Below are 13,223 nucleotides of genomic sequence, written 5' to 3' on the forward strand. Positions count from 1 at the left end.
AAATCAAGCCTTAGATGTCAGATACTGTAGTTCTAGTGTGTGCTGCACTGCATATAAACGTAGGGATAGTTTCATTTCCAGTCTTTGGAGCTGGGGTTTAAACAGTTGTGTAGAACAAGAGAACTGGGCAGGAGCAGAGACACGATTGTTGCAGTTGGGTCCATGTTCTGTCCTATTCCCTGTGCCATCTTTGGCCTTAATGCCCCAAATGCTTATGGTTACTAAGTTTGTTACTGAAAGAATCAGTTAACAGCAAGGATTCCTTCTTTCCCGACAGTAACCTTTAGCTGTAGAGGTTGGGTACTGTCTTCCACCCCACCACACCAGCTACATCTCTTGCTGCTGCAGGGGCTTCAAATTAAGATACTTGGCGTTATTTCCATGGTTCTGTTACAGTAGGAAATGTACAGGCCAAACTACATGAGATGTTTGGCCGTGAAACTCACGTTCTCTGCAGCCAGATGGCAGCTTCAGGAAACTTACTTTTCAAGCACTGCAGGGCCTGATTTGAATTGGGACCCTTGTGCCAAAGGAGGAAGGGCTTCTGCCTCCTTCACTATTTCCCCAACCCCTAGGGTTGCCAACCTCCAGGTAATAGCTGGAGATCGCCTGCTATTACAACTGATCTCCAGCCGATAGAGATCAGGTCACCTGGAGAAAAATGGCTGCTTTGGCATTGGACTCTATAGCATTGAAGTGTCTCCAAACCCTGCCCTCCCAGGATCCACCCCAAAAACCTCCCGCCAGTGGCAAAGAGGGACCTGGCAACCCTACAAACCTCCAATAGCCCCAAGGAGGCATTATATTCCCCCCTTTAGGGGCTGTACATGCAAATAATACTACATGCCCAGCCCTGCAATGGGGCAGATAATGCCCCCAGGGCCATTTTAGGTCAGGAAAACAGTTCAGGGGGGAGGCAGGAGTCCCTTCTCCCCTTGGGTGATGGTCCCCGTAGGAACTGGGCTCTGTGGTGTTTGGAAAACAAGTTTTCCTTCAGGGGCCACCTAGCTGCAGGGAATGAAAATTGGGTTGTGGCCAAACATCTTGTGTGGTGTAGCCCTGTTAACAAGGTAGGGTAGAATGTAGGACATCACCACAACAACTGAGAGTGACTGAGGTGAGAAGGGGAACTGTCACTCTGACTATCCAAAACTAAGATGTGGTGTAAAAGACTGGAGGGCAGCTGGCAAACCTAGCCATTTGCATCTGTCAGTTGCAGGATCGAGAATTAGATATGATATAGGATTGAGCTTCCATTCTCACCAATAAATAGAAATGGGGAGACAGGAAACAAAACAGACTTTTCCATGCAATCATGACAATCACCACCTTACATTTATAATGCATTCTTGATAAAAGTGTTCAGGCAAAAATGACAGTGAACCCTATAATCATGCAGATCAAACCTATACATGCTTGCTAAAAAAATAATTTCCTCTAAATTTGGCACGGCTTACTTCCAGGTAGGGATACCAACCTATATGTTTTGTCCTGTACGTTAGATATTATGTATACACAAAGTAGTTGTCACCTGTTTTTGCATGACATCCAGAAATTGTAAGGCACATTATTTTCCATGGGTGCTGCTGCATCTAAAGAAAGAATTACAGTAAGTCCAGTTAGTCCCTCCCTTCCTTTGGTGTAGCTGTTATATTGAATAGAATGTCAGTTTGTGCATCTCTTACAATGATCCAGTCCTACTTCTCCTACATAGTACTTGTATCTTCAACTTATACCTGCCCAGCGCTTCCACATAAAAGCTGATGTGTTCAGTGTAATTGTTGTGCACTAGAGGGAAGAGGTTTCTTTGGACCCTATTTCTTTGGAGGTTTGCCTCCAGCAATACCTATGGAGGACTGGGTTGTACTCTGATGTTTTATATTCCAGTGTACTTACTTATTTGAAAATGATGTTCAAGCGCGAGCTGGTAGCAAGGGGTCCAAGCTGGTTCCTGCTGGTAACACGGGTTGTGTTTCTCTTTCTGTTTTGGGTGTGTTGCAATAGTTGATGGACAGTGGCAAGAGTGGAGTGCTTGGAGCCAGTGCTCGGTGACATGTTCCAACGGCACACAGCAGAGGAGTCGGCAGTGCACAGCAGCTGCTCATGGAGGCTCGGAGTGCAGAGGTCCATGGGCCGAAAGTAGGGAGTGTTACAATCCCGAATGTACAGGTACATAAGACTCTTTCAGGGATAACACACACACACACATATATATATATTTAATAGGGGAAAGGTGTCAGAAGAAGACTTAAGAGGTCATGTCTGACAGTCTTTCATATGTGATAATTTGATGCCTATTTTTTTTTCAGCTAAGGAAAAATTCCCCCTCATTCTTCTTAAAGACATTCTTGGAAGAGTAATGTGTGTAACTTGCTGAACTCTCTTAAGGCTTGGGGGTGGGGGGGAAGTGTGGATTAGGTCTAGCCAAATAGAACCATCTGTAAGTTCCATTAATTTCAATGTAAGACATAAGTCTGCGGTTAAATACTGAAATTAAACTATGGCTAGATCCATGTCCCTTTATACTAAATCTGAGAGTTGCCATCAACCAATGTAATGAAGGGGAATTCTGGCATACAGTTTTTGATTATATGACCATAGGATTCAGTGCTACAGATAGCTTTCTATAGAATGTTCATGATTTCCTTCTTAGATGTGACTGTTTGGGAACATTTAAAAATATGTGTAAAAAAGCATTTCACAGGTGTAAAATACAGAGTTATCTTCAGAATGAGGCAAAAGCTGCAAACTCTAATTCTTTCAACTATTATAAATAGATTACAGGGATTTTTCCTTAGCGTTTTTAATAAGAATATTTTTATTGAGCTATACAACACAAACGTATTAATGAAAATCATAATGAGAAAAACATAATAGAAGTGAACAGAAACATATAGTGATGAGTGCAAAGAAAAGAAACACAGCACAAAGAGTATATTGAAGCTTTAGAAGAGCAGCTTAAATGAAAATAACTAGCAATCGCTGTTTGAAATAATTGAGTTTTTATGCATTTGGGACATGCTGTGAAAGTGCAGTTACCAGCAGTCCACATTTAGTTATATAGGAAAGTAGTGTGATTTCATGGATGCCATCCTCTTTGCTTTTAACATAGATGGGACACAATTTTGCCAGATCTAATCACATTAAAGTCCATTGATTTCAACAGTAGATTTTTTTAAAGCGCTTATCTCTTTCCCTTTGAAATTAATGGGAGTTAAAAACACTACCTTTGCAAGGAACATGCCTGTAGTGTTCTGTCTGTTCACCATGCTTTGCCATTTCTCAAGATATGTTATTACATATGTGAATGAATGTAAACCTGTACCCATTTATACCTGGCTATGAGCCAGTTTTCTAAAGGGAGCTTGGCTACAAGGACAGTGCAGCTGGGCAAGGAAAAGAAGAGAAGTATTAGATAAAACGTGTTGGGTTGGTTTAAGGTTGATTGGGTTCCAACCCTGTTATCATGGAACTTTTGATGACCATTTTTCCAAACAGCTAACGGCCAATGGAATCACTGGGGCCATTGGAGTGGGTGTTCCAAGTCATGTGATGGTGGCTGGGAGAAGCGAATAAGGATATGTCAAGGAGCAGCTATCACTGGACAACAGTGTGAAGGAACGGGAGAGGAAGTTAGGCGGTGTAGTGAACAGCGATGTCCAGGTAAGAAGCAGCTGTTATGTTTAGAGCATGCGGTTCAGGATATGTTTCTCACTAAACACAGTCGCCTGAAAGAGGTATGTTAGGAAATGGGATTTAAGAAGGAATATTTATTTAAAACCTAGCAGAAACATTTTTCATTACAAAAAACAACAACAACAACAACCCTGCAAATTTTTGTTAGGTATTATATGCTTCATCTGTGAACAAAATTTGTTGCTATGCTTTGAAGAAAAGTATTGAACAATAAATTACAAGGTGCTCCTAAACTATAATCTCCTTTATTTTAAAACTTCCATACATTATTTGGATATATATTTAATGGATGAATTCAGTTTTAACTTGTTACAAGAATCCATTCTAGACATCTTGATCCACAGACAAGTGAAGTGAAAAGTAGTTAAAATTAAGATGATCAACAGTGCAGCCCTAAACCAAATTACACCCTGCTAAGCCCACTGAGGTGAATGGATTTAGAAGGGGGTAACTGATTACGAGTGTACTGCAAAGCAACTCTGAAATGAATCAGTGATCTTGTGGTTTGATTTATAGTATTTCCACCTCACGTATCCAACTGTTGGGGTATGAAATGGCAAAATCGTATCAAAATTACAGTATTACAAGCAGGGGACCCTCAAAGACATCTCATTTAACCCTCCCCCGCTATTTCCTCTTTCCCTTCCCTGGCAACTCCCATAGCTTCTCCCCTTTTCCTACTTCTCTCTCTCCTTCCACCCACCACCCAGCCTACCTTTATCTGTCTCGCATCTTCAGCTTTCCTTCCTTCTGTCCCCCTAGCAGCCTCTACTGAGAAAACTCTGGCCAAGTTGGCCAGTGCTGGCTGAGCCAAGCCCAATTGTGTGGTGGGAAACCTGCTAAGACATGTGTGTGTGTGTGTGTGTGTGTGTGTGTGTGTGTGTGTGTGTGAGTGAGTGTGGGTTGGTGTTCATCACTTTCTCCTATATCCCCTCCCCACATTGTTCGCTATTTTCTTCTTCCTGGCAGCCCCCATATCATCCTCTTTCCCTGCTTCCTTCTCTCCTTCACATCTACCCACCAACCTATCTTTTATTGCCTCCCCATCTTCAGCTATATTGATTTATATTTCTCTTCGGCCCCAGCCTGGTGGCATTCTCTGTTTAGTGAGACCCGGGCCCTGTGGGATTTAGTGCAGTTCTGCAGGGCCTGTAAGACCGAGATGTTTCGCCAGGCCTATGGTTGAGGGCAGCAACGGTTTCCATCCTGGCTGCTCTTTCCCAGGCTGGCTGCGGACCGGTGTGCCAATGAATGGCACCAATTAGATTTTAATGTTAGAGAATGATGGTTTTTAATTGACTGAAATTGTTTTTGTATATTTGTATTAGTATTGCATTGTATGATTTTAAATTGATGTTAGCTGCTCTGAGCCTGGCCTTGGGCCGAGATAGAGAGCAGGATATAAATCTAATAAATAAATAAATAAATAAATAAATAATGTACTTCTCATGCCTTTCTCAACAAAGGGGTCCCAAAGCAGCTTTTCTGCTCTCCTCCATTTTCTCCTCACAACAACCCTGTAAGGTAGGATAATCTACCTTACAGTGACTGCCTCAAAGTCACCCAGTGAGCTTCCATAGCAGAATGGGGATTTAAACCTGGGTTCCCCAGACCCTAGTCTTTCAAGTCTAAGCACTACTCCTCACTGGCTCACATTTATGTTTTAATTATGTCTATAATCATATATATCAGTTTTCCTGTCCATGGTGTTCTGCAAATAATGTTGATATTAATCTAATTCTCTCTAATATCAATGTGGGTAACTCCATGCTGATGCTGGTCATTATAGCACAGGGGCAGACAATCCCTCATATGTATAAGAAACAGTAGCTTATCAAATATTTTGCTCAGCATGCTGGGCTGGTTCTCTGCCCGAGCAACCCAGGTAAGCCCCTGAGACACTGGCAGTGCCGCTGGGACCGATGCTATTTGAGAAGGTGGCAGGTCTAGTTTATTCCACATCATCACTTTGTAGACCATTACATGCACCAGTATAGTCAGGATGAGGCCCTGAGTCTCTGACAGCAACTGGAGGTTGGCTTCTTCACAGTATGTTTGGTCAGATGCATCTTTTTCTTTCCTCCTTTTTGTTTCGTGTGTGTTAAGTGGCATCAAGTCACTTCGGACTTATGGCGACCCTATAAATGAATGACCTCCAAAACATCCTATCATTAACAGCCTTGCTCAGGTCTTACAAACTGAGGACCACGGTTTCCTCGATTGAGTAAATACATCTTATGTTGGGTCTTCCTCTTTTCCTGCTACCTTCAACTTTTCCTAGCATTATTGTCTTTTCCGGTGATGGCTTCTCAAAATGTGACCAAAGTACAATAGCATCAGTTTAGTCATTTTAGCTTCTAGGGAGAGTTCAGGCTTGATTTCATCTAGAACCCACTTATTGACTTTTTGGCCATCACCAATATCTTTACTGGTAGAAATTATCTGTGAATTTCTGAGTGTAGCATATTGTTCAAAGGCAGTCCTATGGAAGGCATATTACAGTATTCTAATATGCGTGTTACCAAAGCATGTATATTGTGGCCAGGTTTGTGTTCTCCAGGAATGTCCACAGCTGGTAATATAAACCGGTAAAAGTCTCTTCTGGCCACCTCTGCAAATTATTTATCAAGCAATAGTGAAAGATCCAACAGCACCCCTCAATGCAACCTCATCCTAGACTGGTTGTCTGACTACTCCTATATCACCTTTACCCACAATCAACATTATTTACTCCTTGGATTGCTTAAGCTTCCACTTGCCCACACTTATTGTTAGTTCAGAATTTGCACTATAGCCCTGGAAGTAGATAGAATGGAGAGAGAGAGTTGGGTGTCAACAACATGCTGGTAATATGATATTCCAAGTTTCCAGATCAATTTTTCATCAGTTTTCTGTAGATGCTAAAAACATGGGAAACAAGATGAAACTTACAGCATCCCATAGACCAAGGGACAAACTGTTAATCTCTGAGATCAGTACCCCAAGAAGGAATGGAATTTCTCCATATAGTGCCTCCTGGCCCCTTCACAGCTCAGTGAACTGGAATGGTCAATGGTATTGGAAGCCACTCAGGAGAACCAGCAGGGATGCATTCCCGTTATTAACTGCCCAAGATGGCCAAGTTGATTTCTGTCCCATACCTAGGTAGAAAGTCAGACTTATAGGAGTCTAGATAATCTGTCTCATTCAGAACGCATGGGTTCATGGGGGGCAGGTTTACATTCCCCCACCAAACCCATGCTAAGGAAAATTTGAGGCAGTTACCTCAAACTTGTTCACCTTACCCTTATATTGTAGGGGTTAGGGGAGGTTATTGGAGGGAGGGAGAGGATTTTAATGGATGCTGTGCAATGCAATAAAAACACAATGTGAACTTTTCAGTAAAAAATATTTCCAGCTAAATACAGCTCCATTTTATATTTGTAACAGCATTTGCATGTCTATGTTTGAAAGTAAACCAGTGCTGTTAAAATCCAGTTTTCAAAGGTTGCCACCTGCTGTTAATAAAATATTTTGCAAATAAAATCAATTTACAAGTTAACAAGTACTGTAGATGATACGTGATATTCTTGTTTATCTTAGAGCTCTTATATCATTCTAGATCACAGTTCAATATTACAATAACAAACATTAATGGTTTAAGCCATTAAGAATATTATATATCCAATTATTATTTACGTATATTTACAAATAAATAATAAGTTATGTACATTCACATATAAGTTATAGATCAATTATGTATAATTTATAGATGTGTGTTCATTGTGATTTAATTTTCTTTTAATTCAACTTAATATTATTTTCATGGATGATATTCCCACCATATTTCTGACAAACAAATTCTGGGTCAACTTTCTCTTAGAACATAAACACTCCCACTGATACCACTGAGCTACTGTGCATGTGGCTTACTAATTAGTTTCTTTATTTATGTGGATCATATATGCCCAAGGTAACTCCCCAAATCTACAGTATCCAATAATAAAATACAAGAACATGTCTTCTGCAGGGTACTCTCAGATACATACATCAAAGAAAATGAGACAAAAAATCAAATCATATAAACAGCAAAAGTATTTAAAGGTATGAATTAAGGTGTAATAACAGTTAAGTTTCTCTTTTCGTCCACATCCTGTCCTACTTGCTGATCTAACCTCTTGAACTGAAGTGAAACTGTAACATGGGAGTCTTCTGCATTGTAGTCCGACATAAAACCCTGTATCTATTTGTCCGGAGTTTATAAAATATCCTATGAGCTTTCTGTCACTATGCCTTAGAAGCTTGTTCCATATCTCCTCTGAGCCTTAGAGTAGTTTCATATTCTCAAACCTGCTCTTTCAGAAGTGCAACCTCATCCAGCACAGGCTGTATACCTATTCCAATGTCAACTTTATCCCTAATCCACAGCATTTTCATTTAGTCTAGATCAAGTTTGTTTGTTCACAATCATCCAGTCTTTCAGCAGCTCCAGACACGGTTTAGCACTGCCACCCCCTCCCCATAATTGTTGACAGTTCACTCCAAATCTCCAGATGATTTATCCCAACAGTGTCATGTAGATATTAAACAACATGAGAGAAAAAATGGAATCTTGAGGTATTTCATAGGCCAGTGGCCAAGGAGGAGAGCAGGTTCTCCAGCACCACCTTCTGAGACCTGCCCTCTAAGGAGGTCTGGAACCAGTTCAGCTCTACTCCACCAAGAGTAGGTAGTCCAGAAGAATGCTATGGTTGATGATACTGAAAGCCACAAAGAGGTCCAGGAGAACCAACAGGGACATGATCAATACACTGGTCTTTTGGTAGAGCAACGTATATCATTTATCAGGGAAACCAAGATGGTTTCTGTGTGATGGTCAGAACAGAAGCCAGATTTAAAAGGCTCTAGAAAATGATCAGTGTTATCCAGGTATACCAGGAGTTGAGAGGCCAATGCCTTCTCCAATATTTTACTTAATAGTATTGGCTGATACTGACAGAACTGAAGCCCTCCCCCGCCCCCCAAAGCAGCTTTACTTCTGCCTATTTATACATCAAGTGGACTGATCACTGTACTAATGAGGTGTTGATGATTTTCACCATCCACTGAAAAGCTCATTCTTGGCAGATTTTATTATCCAGGAGGATACCTTATGCTTCTTCAGCCTTTGGTTTTGACTGAATATATACCGTATTTTTCGCTCCATAGGACGCACCGCTCCATAAGACGCACCTAGTTTTTAGAGGAGGAAAACAAGAAAAAAATCTTGTTTTCCTCCTCTAAAAACGCGGGCAGGGAGTGGGCGCGCGGGCGCGCCAAGCGCTCAGAGCGGGCGGGGAGGAGGCGGGCGAGCGCTCCAAGAGCTCAGAGCGAGCTGGGAGGAGCCGGGCGGGAGAGGCGCGCCAAGCGCTCAGAGCGGGCGGGGAGGAGGCGGGCGGGCGCTCCAAGAGCTCAGAGCGAGCTGGGAGGAGCCGGGCGGGAGAGGCGCGCCAAGCGCTCAGAGCGGGCGGAGAGGAGGCGGGCGGGCGCGCCAAGCCGCCCCCCCTCCGCTTCCCAGCTGGGAGGCGAGCAAGCGCACAGAGCGGGCTGGGCGGGCGCACAGAGCCGGCTGGGCGCGCTGGAACGGCGCGAGGCAGCTTTCCCCGGCTGCCTCCCAGCGCGCCCAGCCGGCTCTGTGCGCACATTCGCTCTATAAGACGCACCCACATTTCCCCTCACTTTTGAGAAGGAAAAAAGTGCGTCTTATGGAGCGAAAAATACGGTATATATTTTTAATGAGCTGCCCAGCAAAGGAGTGGCAATAGCTAGTTAATAATAGTTAGTTATGAGGACCTGTTTATAGGTTATGACTGGTGTCAGAGTTCTTGGTCAAGCAGGTCTAATTTTCTCTTTCTGTATGACTATCTGGACAGATGAGGATATATTTATTTCTTATAATCTGCCTTTTAAGGGGAGATTTTGACATTTGGTAATCACTTTCACACATAATAGAAAGTACACAATATTCTACATTGCATATCTATCCTTGCTTAATTTTATTTAGCTTATCTTACTTGAACTTTGGGAGGGAAGGTGGCATTGTATCATCCGATCTTGCCAGATCTCAAGAAGGGTTGGTTCTTCAAAGGGAGATCACCAAGGAACATTCTGCAGAAAAAGGCAATGGCAAACCATCTCTGCTTCTCACTTGCCTTGAAAACCGCTTGCTGTGGTTGCCATAAACCAGCTGCAACTTGATGGCACATTATACACACACATACTTGTACATAGGAAGAATAGAGCTTGCAACCCATAGTAATACCAACCATATGCCAGCAGCACTCCCGTCTACCGTCAGTAGACAATAGGTAGGGCTAGCCACCTTAGCTCTGCCCAAGGTGGGGTAGACTTGCAAGATGATCCTGTGGGGTTGTTAAGGGGACATTATAATGGCTCTGGATGCTCTGTGATAATGAAACCCTGCACCTTACTTTTGAATCAAAGGGAGTTTTTAGCGTTTCAATGTCCCCCTCCCCGGCACTTTACGTGTGGGACTGCACAGCCCATACTGCAGGAATTATGGCTGGCATCCTAAGCAGCACAACCGAGTCTCAGTTGAGGGTGTCAACTTTACCTCCTCCCACTTCTGTGCCTCCCTCCCCAAATTGTGCTTCTTTGGGTCAGTACATCTCCTGGAATGGTGTGTGGAAAATGGGAGTGTGCAGCAGGAGACAGGAATTGCCAAAAATTGCCATCTCCGTCTCTGCAAACAGAAATACTTTTCAGATGCAGGGGCTGCTTTTTTTTGTCAATAGAATAGCACCTTTGGATCAAAGCTTATGTTTACATATCTGTTTCTAGATGTATGTTCCAGTACAAAGCCAAGGCATATTTATTGTGTTGTTCCCATCCCTATATCAGTTCCCATCACTAAAGAAATAATAATATATATTTTAAAATGTCCTTCAACACTTATGAGCACCTTGTATAAAGCAAATAACTTATATAACTGTTCATTGTTGTATATTTTTTTTAAAAAGCACCTTCTGTGGCTGCAATCGAATGCAAACTTATTTGGGAGTAAGTTCTATTGAACTGAGAGTGGCTTTCTTTGAAGCAGGGATGTATAGTGTTGAACTGTAAGGCTGCATCCACATATCATTGGATCTTGCACTATAGCAATCGTTTACAACTGGGTTATCTTGCACAGACAAGGCAATCCAGTTGTGGAATGATTGCTGTAACACAATGATGGTGTAGTTTCTAACAAGGATTGATGGCAGCCTAAGACTCAGTAGCCACCATCAAGAGGCTCCTTGGATTAGACTATGAAAAGCAGACATGTAAAAAAATGTCATCTTCCATGCAAACTCAAGGATATCTTTGACCAAGTAGGTCCACTATTTTGATAGAGTGTACGTTCTTCCTTTCATTGTGGTTCATGAAAATATCTATGGAGCTGCGGATTGCACTGAATTATTGTTGAAACCAATCTGAAAGTACATCAGAAATTTTATCAAGTAGCACATGGTTCTTTTTATGTGGAAAGCAAAAAATGAATGCACCTGCCTGTTATGATGGAAAACATGATTCAACTTGAAAAATACTTTCAAAATGCTAAAGGAATGATAAAAATAATAACATGCAAATCCCATTCTATCATTTTCAAATTCTGTTTATTTTCTCACCAAAAGAGAAAGGACCACAACTGTTTTACATTTTTTAAAGTAGTTATTTCATTGAGACATTGGGATTGTATGTTGAAAATCCCTATATATTTTATAGCATTAACAAAAGGATGGCCATTATTTATGCTTCAATTAATTCAATGTAAACCACATCTAAATGAAGCGAGGAACAGACTAGTAATAGAGAATTTAGAAAAGTTTATGACTTGATAAACAGTGGAACTATTGACAAAGAATCTTTGGTATGACGCTAAAGATACATAAATTATACATGTGTTGAATGTAATGTGAGATTCCTGTGTTTTGTGGTAAGGGGCGTGGATTAACTTTACAACAGGGTCCCAGAACTACAGTCAGTTTCGAAGTGGGTCCCACATTGAAAAGTTGGAGAACTACTTCCATGGGAGGAGGCTTCCTAAATAAAGCACAAGGGCTTTAATAGCAGGTGTACTGTTCAGCCCCTTTGATGGCTTGAGGTGCCTGCCTGTGTGCGAAAGCCTGCTCCCTTCCCCCTTGGCCTTGAAGTCATTTTAGGGGCTTGTTTCATACTGGCCAGGATTCTCTGTAGCAGCATTTCTCAACCAGGGTTCCCTGGAACCCTAGGGTTCCACGAGAAATAGAGGCTAATCATATGCAAATCATATGTAAAACATATGTAGGGTTCCCTGAGACATGAATATTATTTCAAGGGTTCCGCAAGGGTAAAAAGACTGAGAAACACTGCTCTGTGGCAATTGAAAGTGTAGGGAGGAATAGTGTATTTAAATGTATTGAACTTGATTGCTGCCCTCCCTTTGGGCCCCAAGCTGAAGCCAAACAAGTGGCTTCTACCAGCTGATAATTTGTGCTTCAATGCAATTCTCTGTCACCAGTGTTCCCTAATAGCATGAGGTTGGGACATCAAAGCAGTCCTCAATCCCCACCAGATTTGTTTGTGTGTTTGTTTTGTGGGGAAAGTTTTTTTCCTTACCTGTGGGTCCCTACATTCCAGCCCTATCCTTCTTCCCATTCATCTGAACATAAACTACCCACTTTATTAATGAATCAGAATCTGGATGTTGGGGTCAAGTGGATGAAGGAAGACAAGCTGAAACTGAATCCTCAAGACAAGATGGAAGTATTAGTAGAGAGGAAAGCAGATGCTTTGGAAGGGACTGGCCATGTCCAATCAGGTATAGAGTTTGGGTTGTTGTTTTTTTCCTGAGCCCAGAAAGACAGGTTGGTGCTGTTGCTAGGAGTGATTTCTACCATCTGAATTTAACTTGTAAGTTGACGTTCCTAACAGACTTGTCAAATCTAGTCACACAGATTCATACTCCTGTAGGTTGGTGTATTGTAATAGAAACATAAAGCTGGAAGGTACATCAAGGGTCATCTAGTCCAACCCCCTGCACAATGCAGGAAATTCACAACTACCCCCCCACTCCCCCAGTGACCCCTACAGTATACCCAGATGAAGGCATGCCTCCAGGATCCCTGGCCAATCTGGTCTTGAAGAAAAATTCTTCCTGACCCCAAAGTGGTGATCAGCATTACCCTGGGCATGTAAGAAAGGGCCACGAGAGCTGAGCATGTGACTGATCCCTTCCTCCCCTCCCTCTCATGATCTGCCTACATTTACAGAATCAGTATTGCTGTCAGATGGTCATCTAGCCACTGCTTAAAAACTTCCAAAGCAAGAACCACCTCTCGAGGAAGCTTGTTCCACTGAGGAACTGCTCTGTCAGGAAGTTCTTCCTGCTGTTTAGCTGAAAACTCTTTTGATTTAATTTCAACCCATTGGTTCTGGTCTGACCTTCTGGAGCAACAGAAAACAATTCTGCACCATCCTCTGTATGACAGCCCTTCAAGTACTTGAAGACGGCTATCATATCATCTCTC

General features: G+C 42.2%; 1 protein-coding gene across 6 annotated transcripts in view; it reads left to right on the forward strand.

The window, feature by feature from the left end:
* ADGRB3 (adhesion G protein-coupled receptor B3) overlaps positions 1-13,223 on the forward strand; it is a 576,088-nt gene that overhangs the window by 211,200 nt on the left and 351,665 nt on the right. For all 6 annotated transcript variants that reach the window (XM_056856072.1, XM_056856071.1, XM_056856073.1 and 3 more), the window contains 2 exons: positions 2,005-2,169; positions 3,499-3,663. In XM_056856072.1, coding sequence (XP_056712050.1) covers positions 2,005-2,169; positions 3,499-3,663 — 330 coding nt within the window. The remainder of the gene's footprint in view (positions 1-2,004; positions 2,170-3,498; positions 3,664-13,223) is intronic.

This window comes from Euleptes europaea, chromosome 10 (assembly GCF_029931775.1).
Source record: "Euleptes europaea isolate rEulEur1 chromosome 10, rEulEur1.hap1, whole genome shotgun sequence".
Lineage (NCBI taxonomy): Eukaryota > Metazoa > Chordata > Lepidosauria > Squamata > Sphaerodactylidae > Euleptes > Euleptes europaea.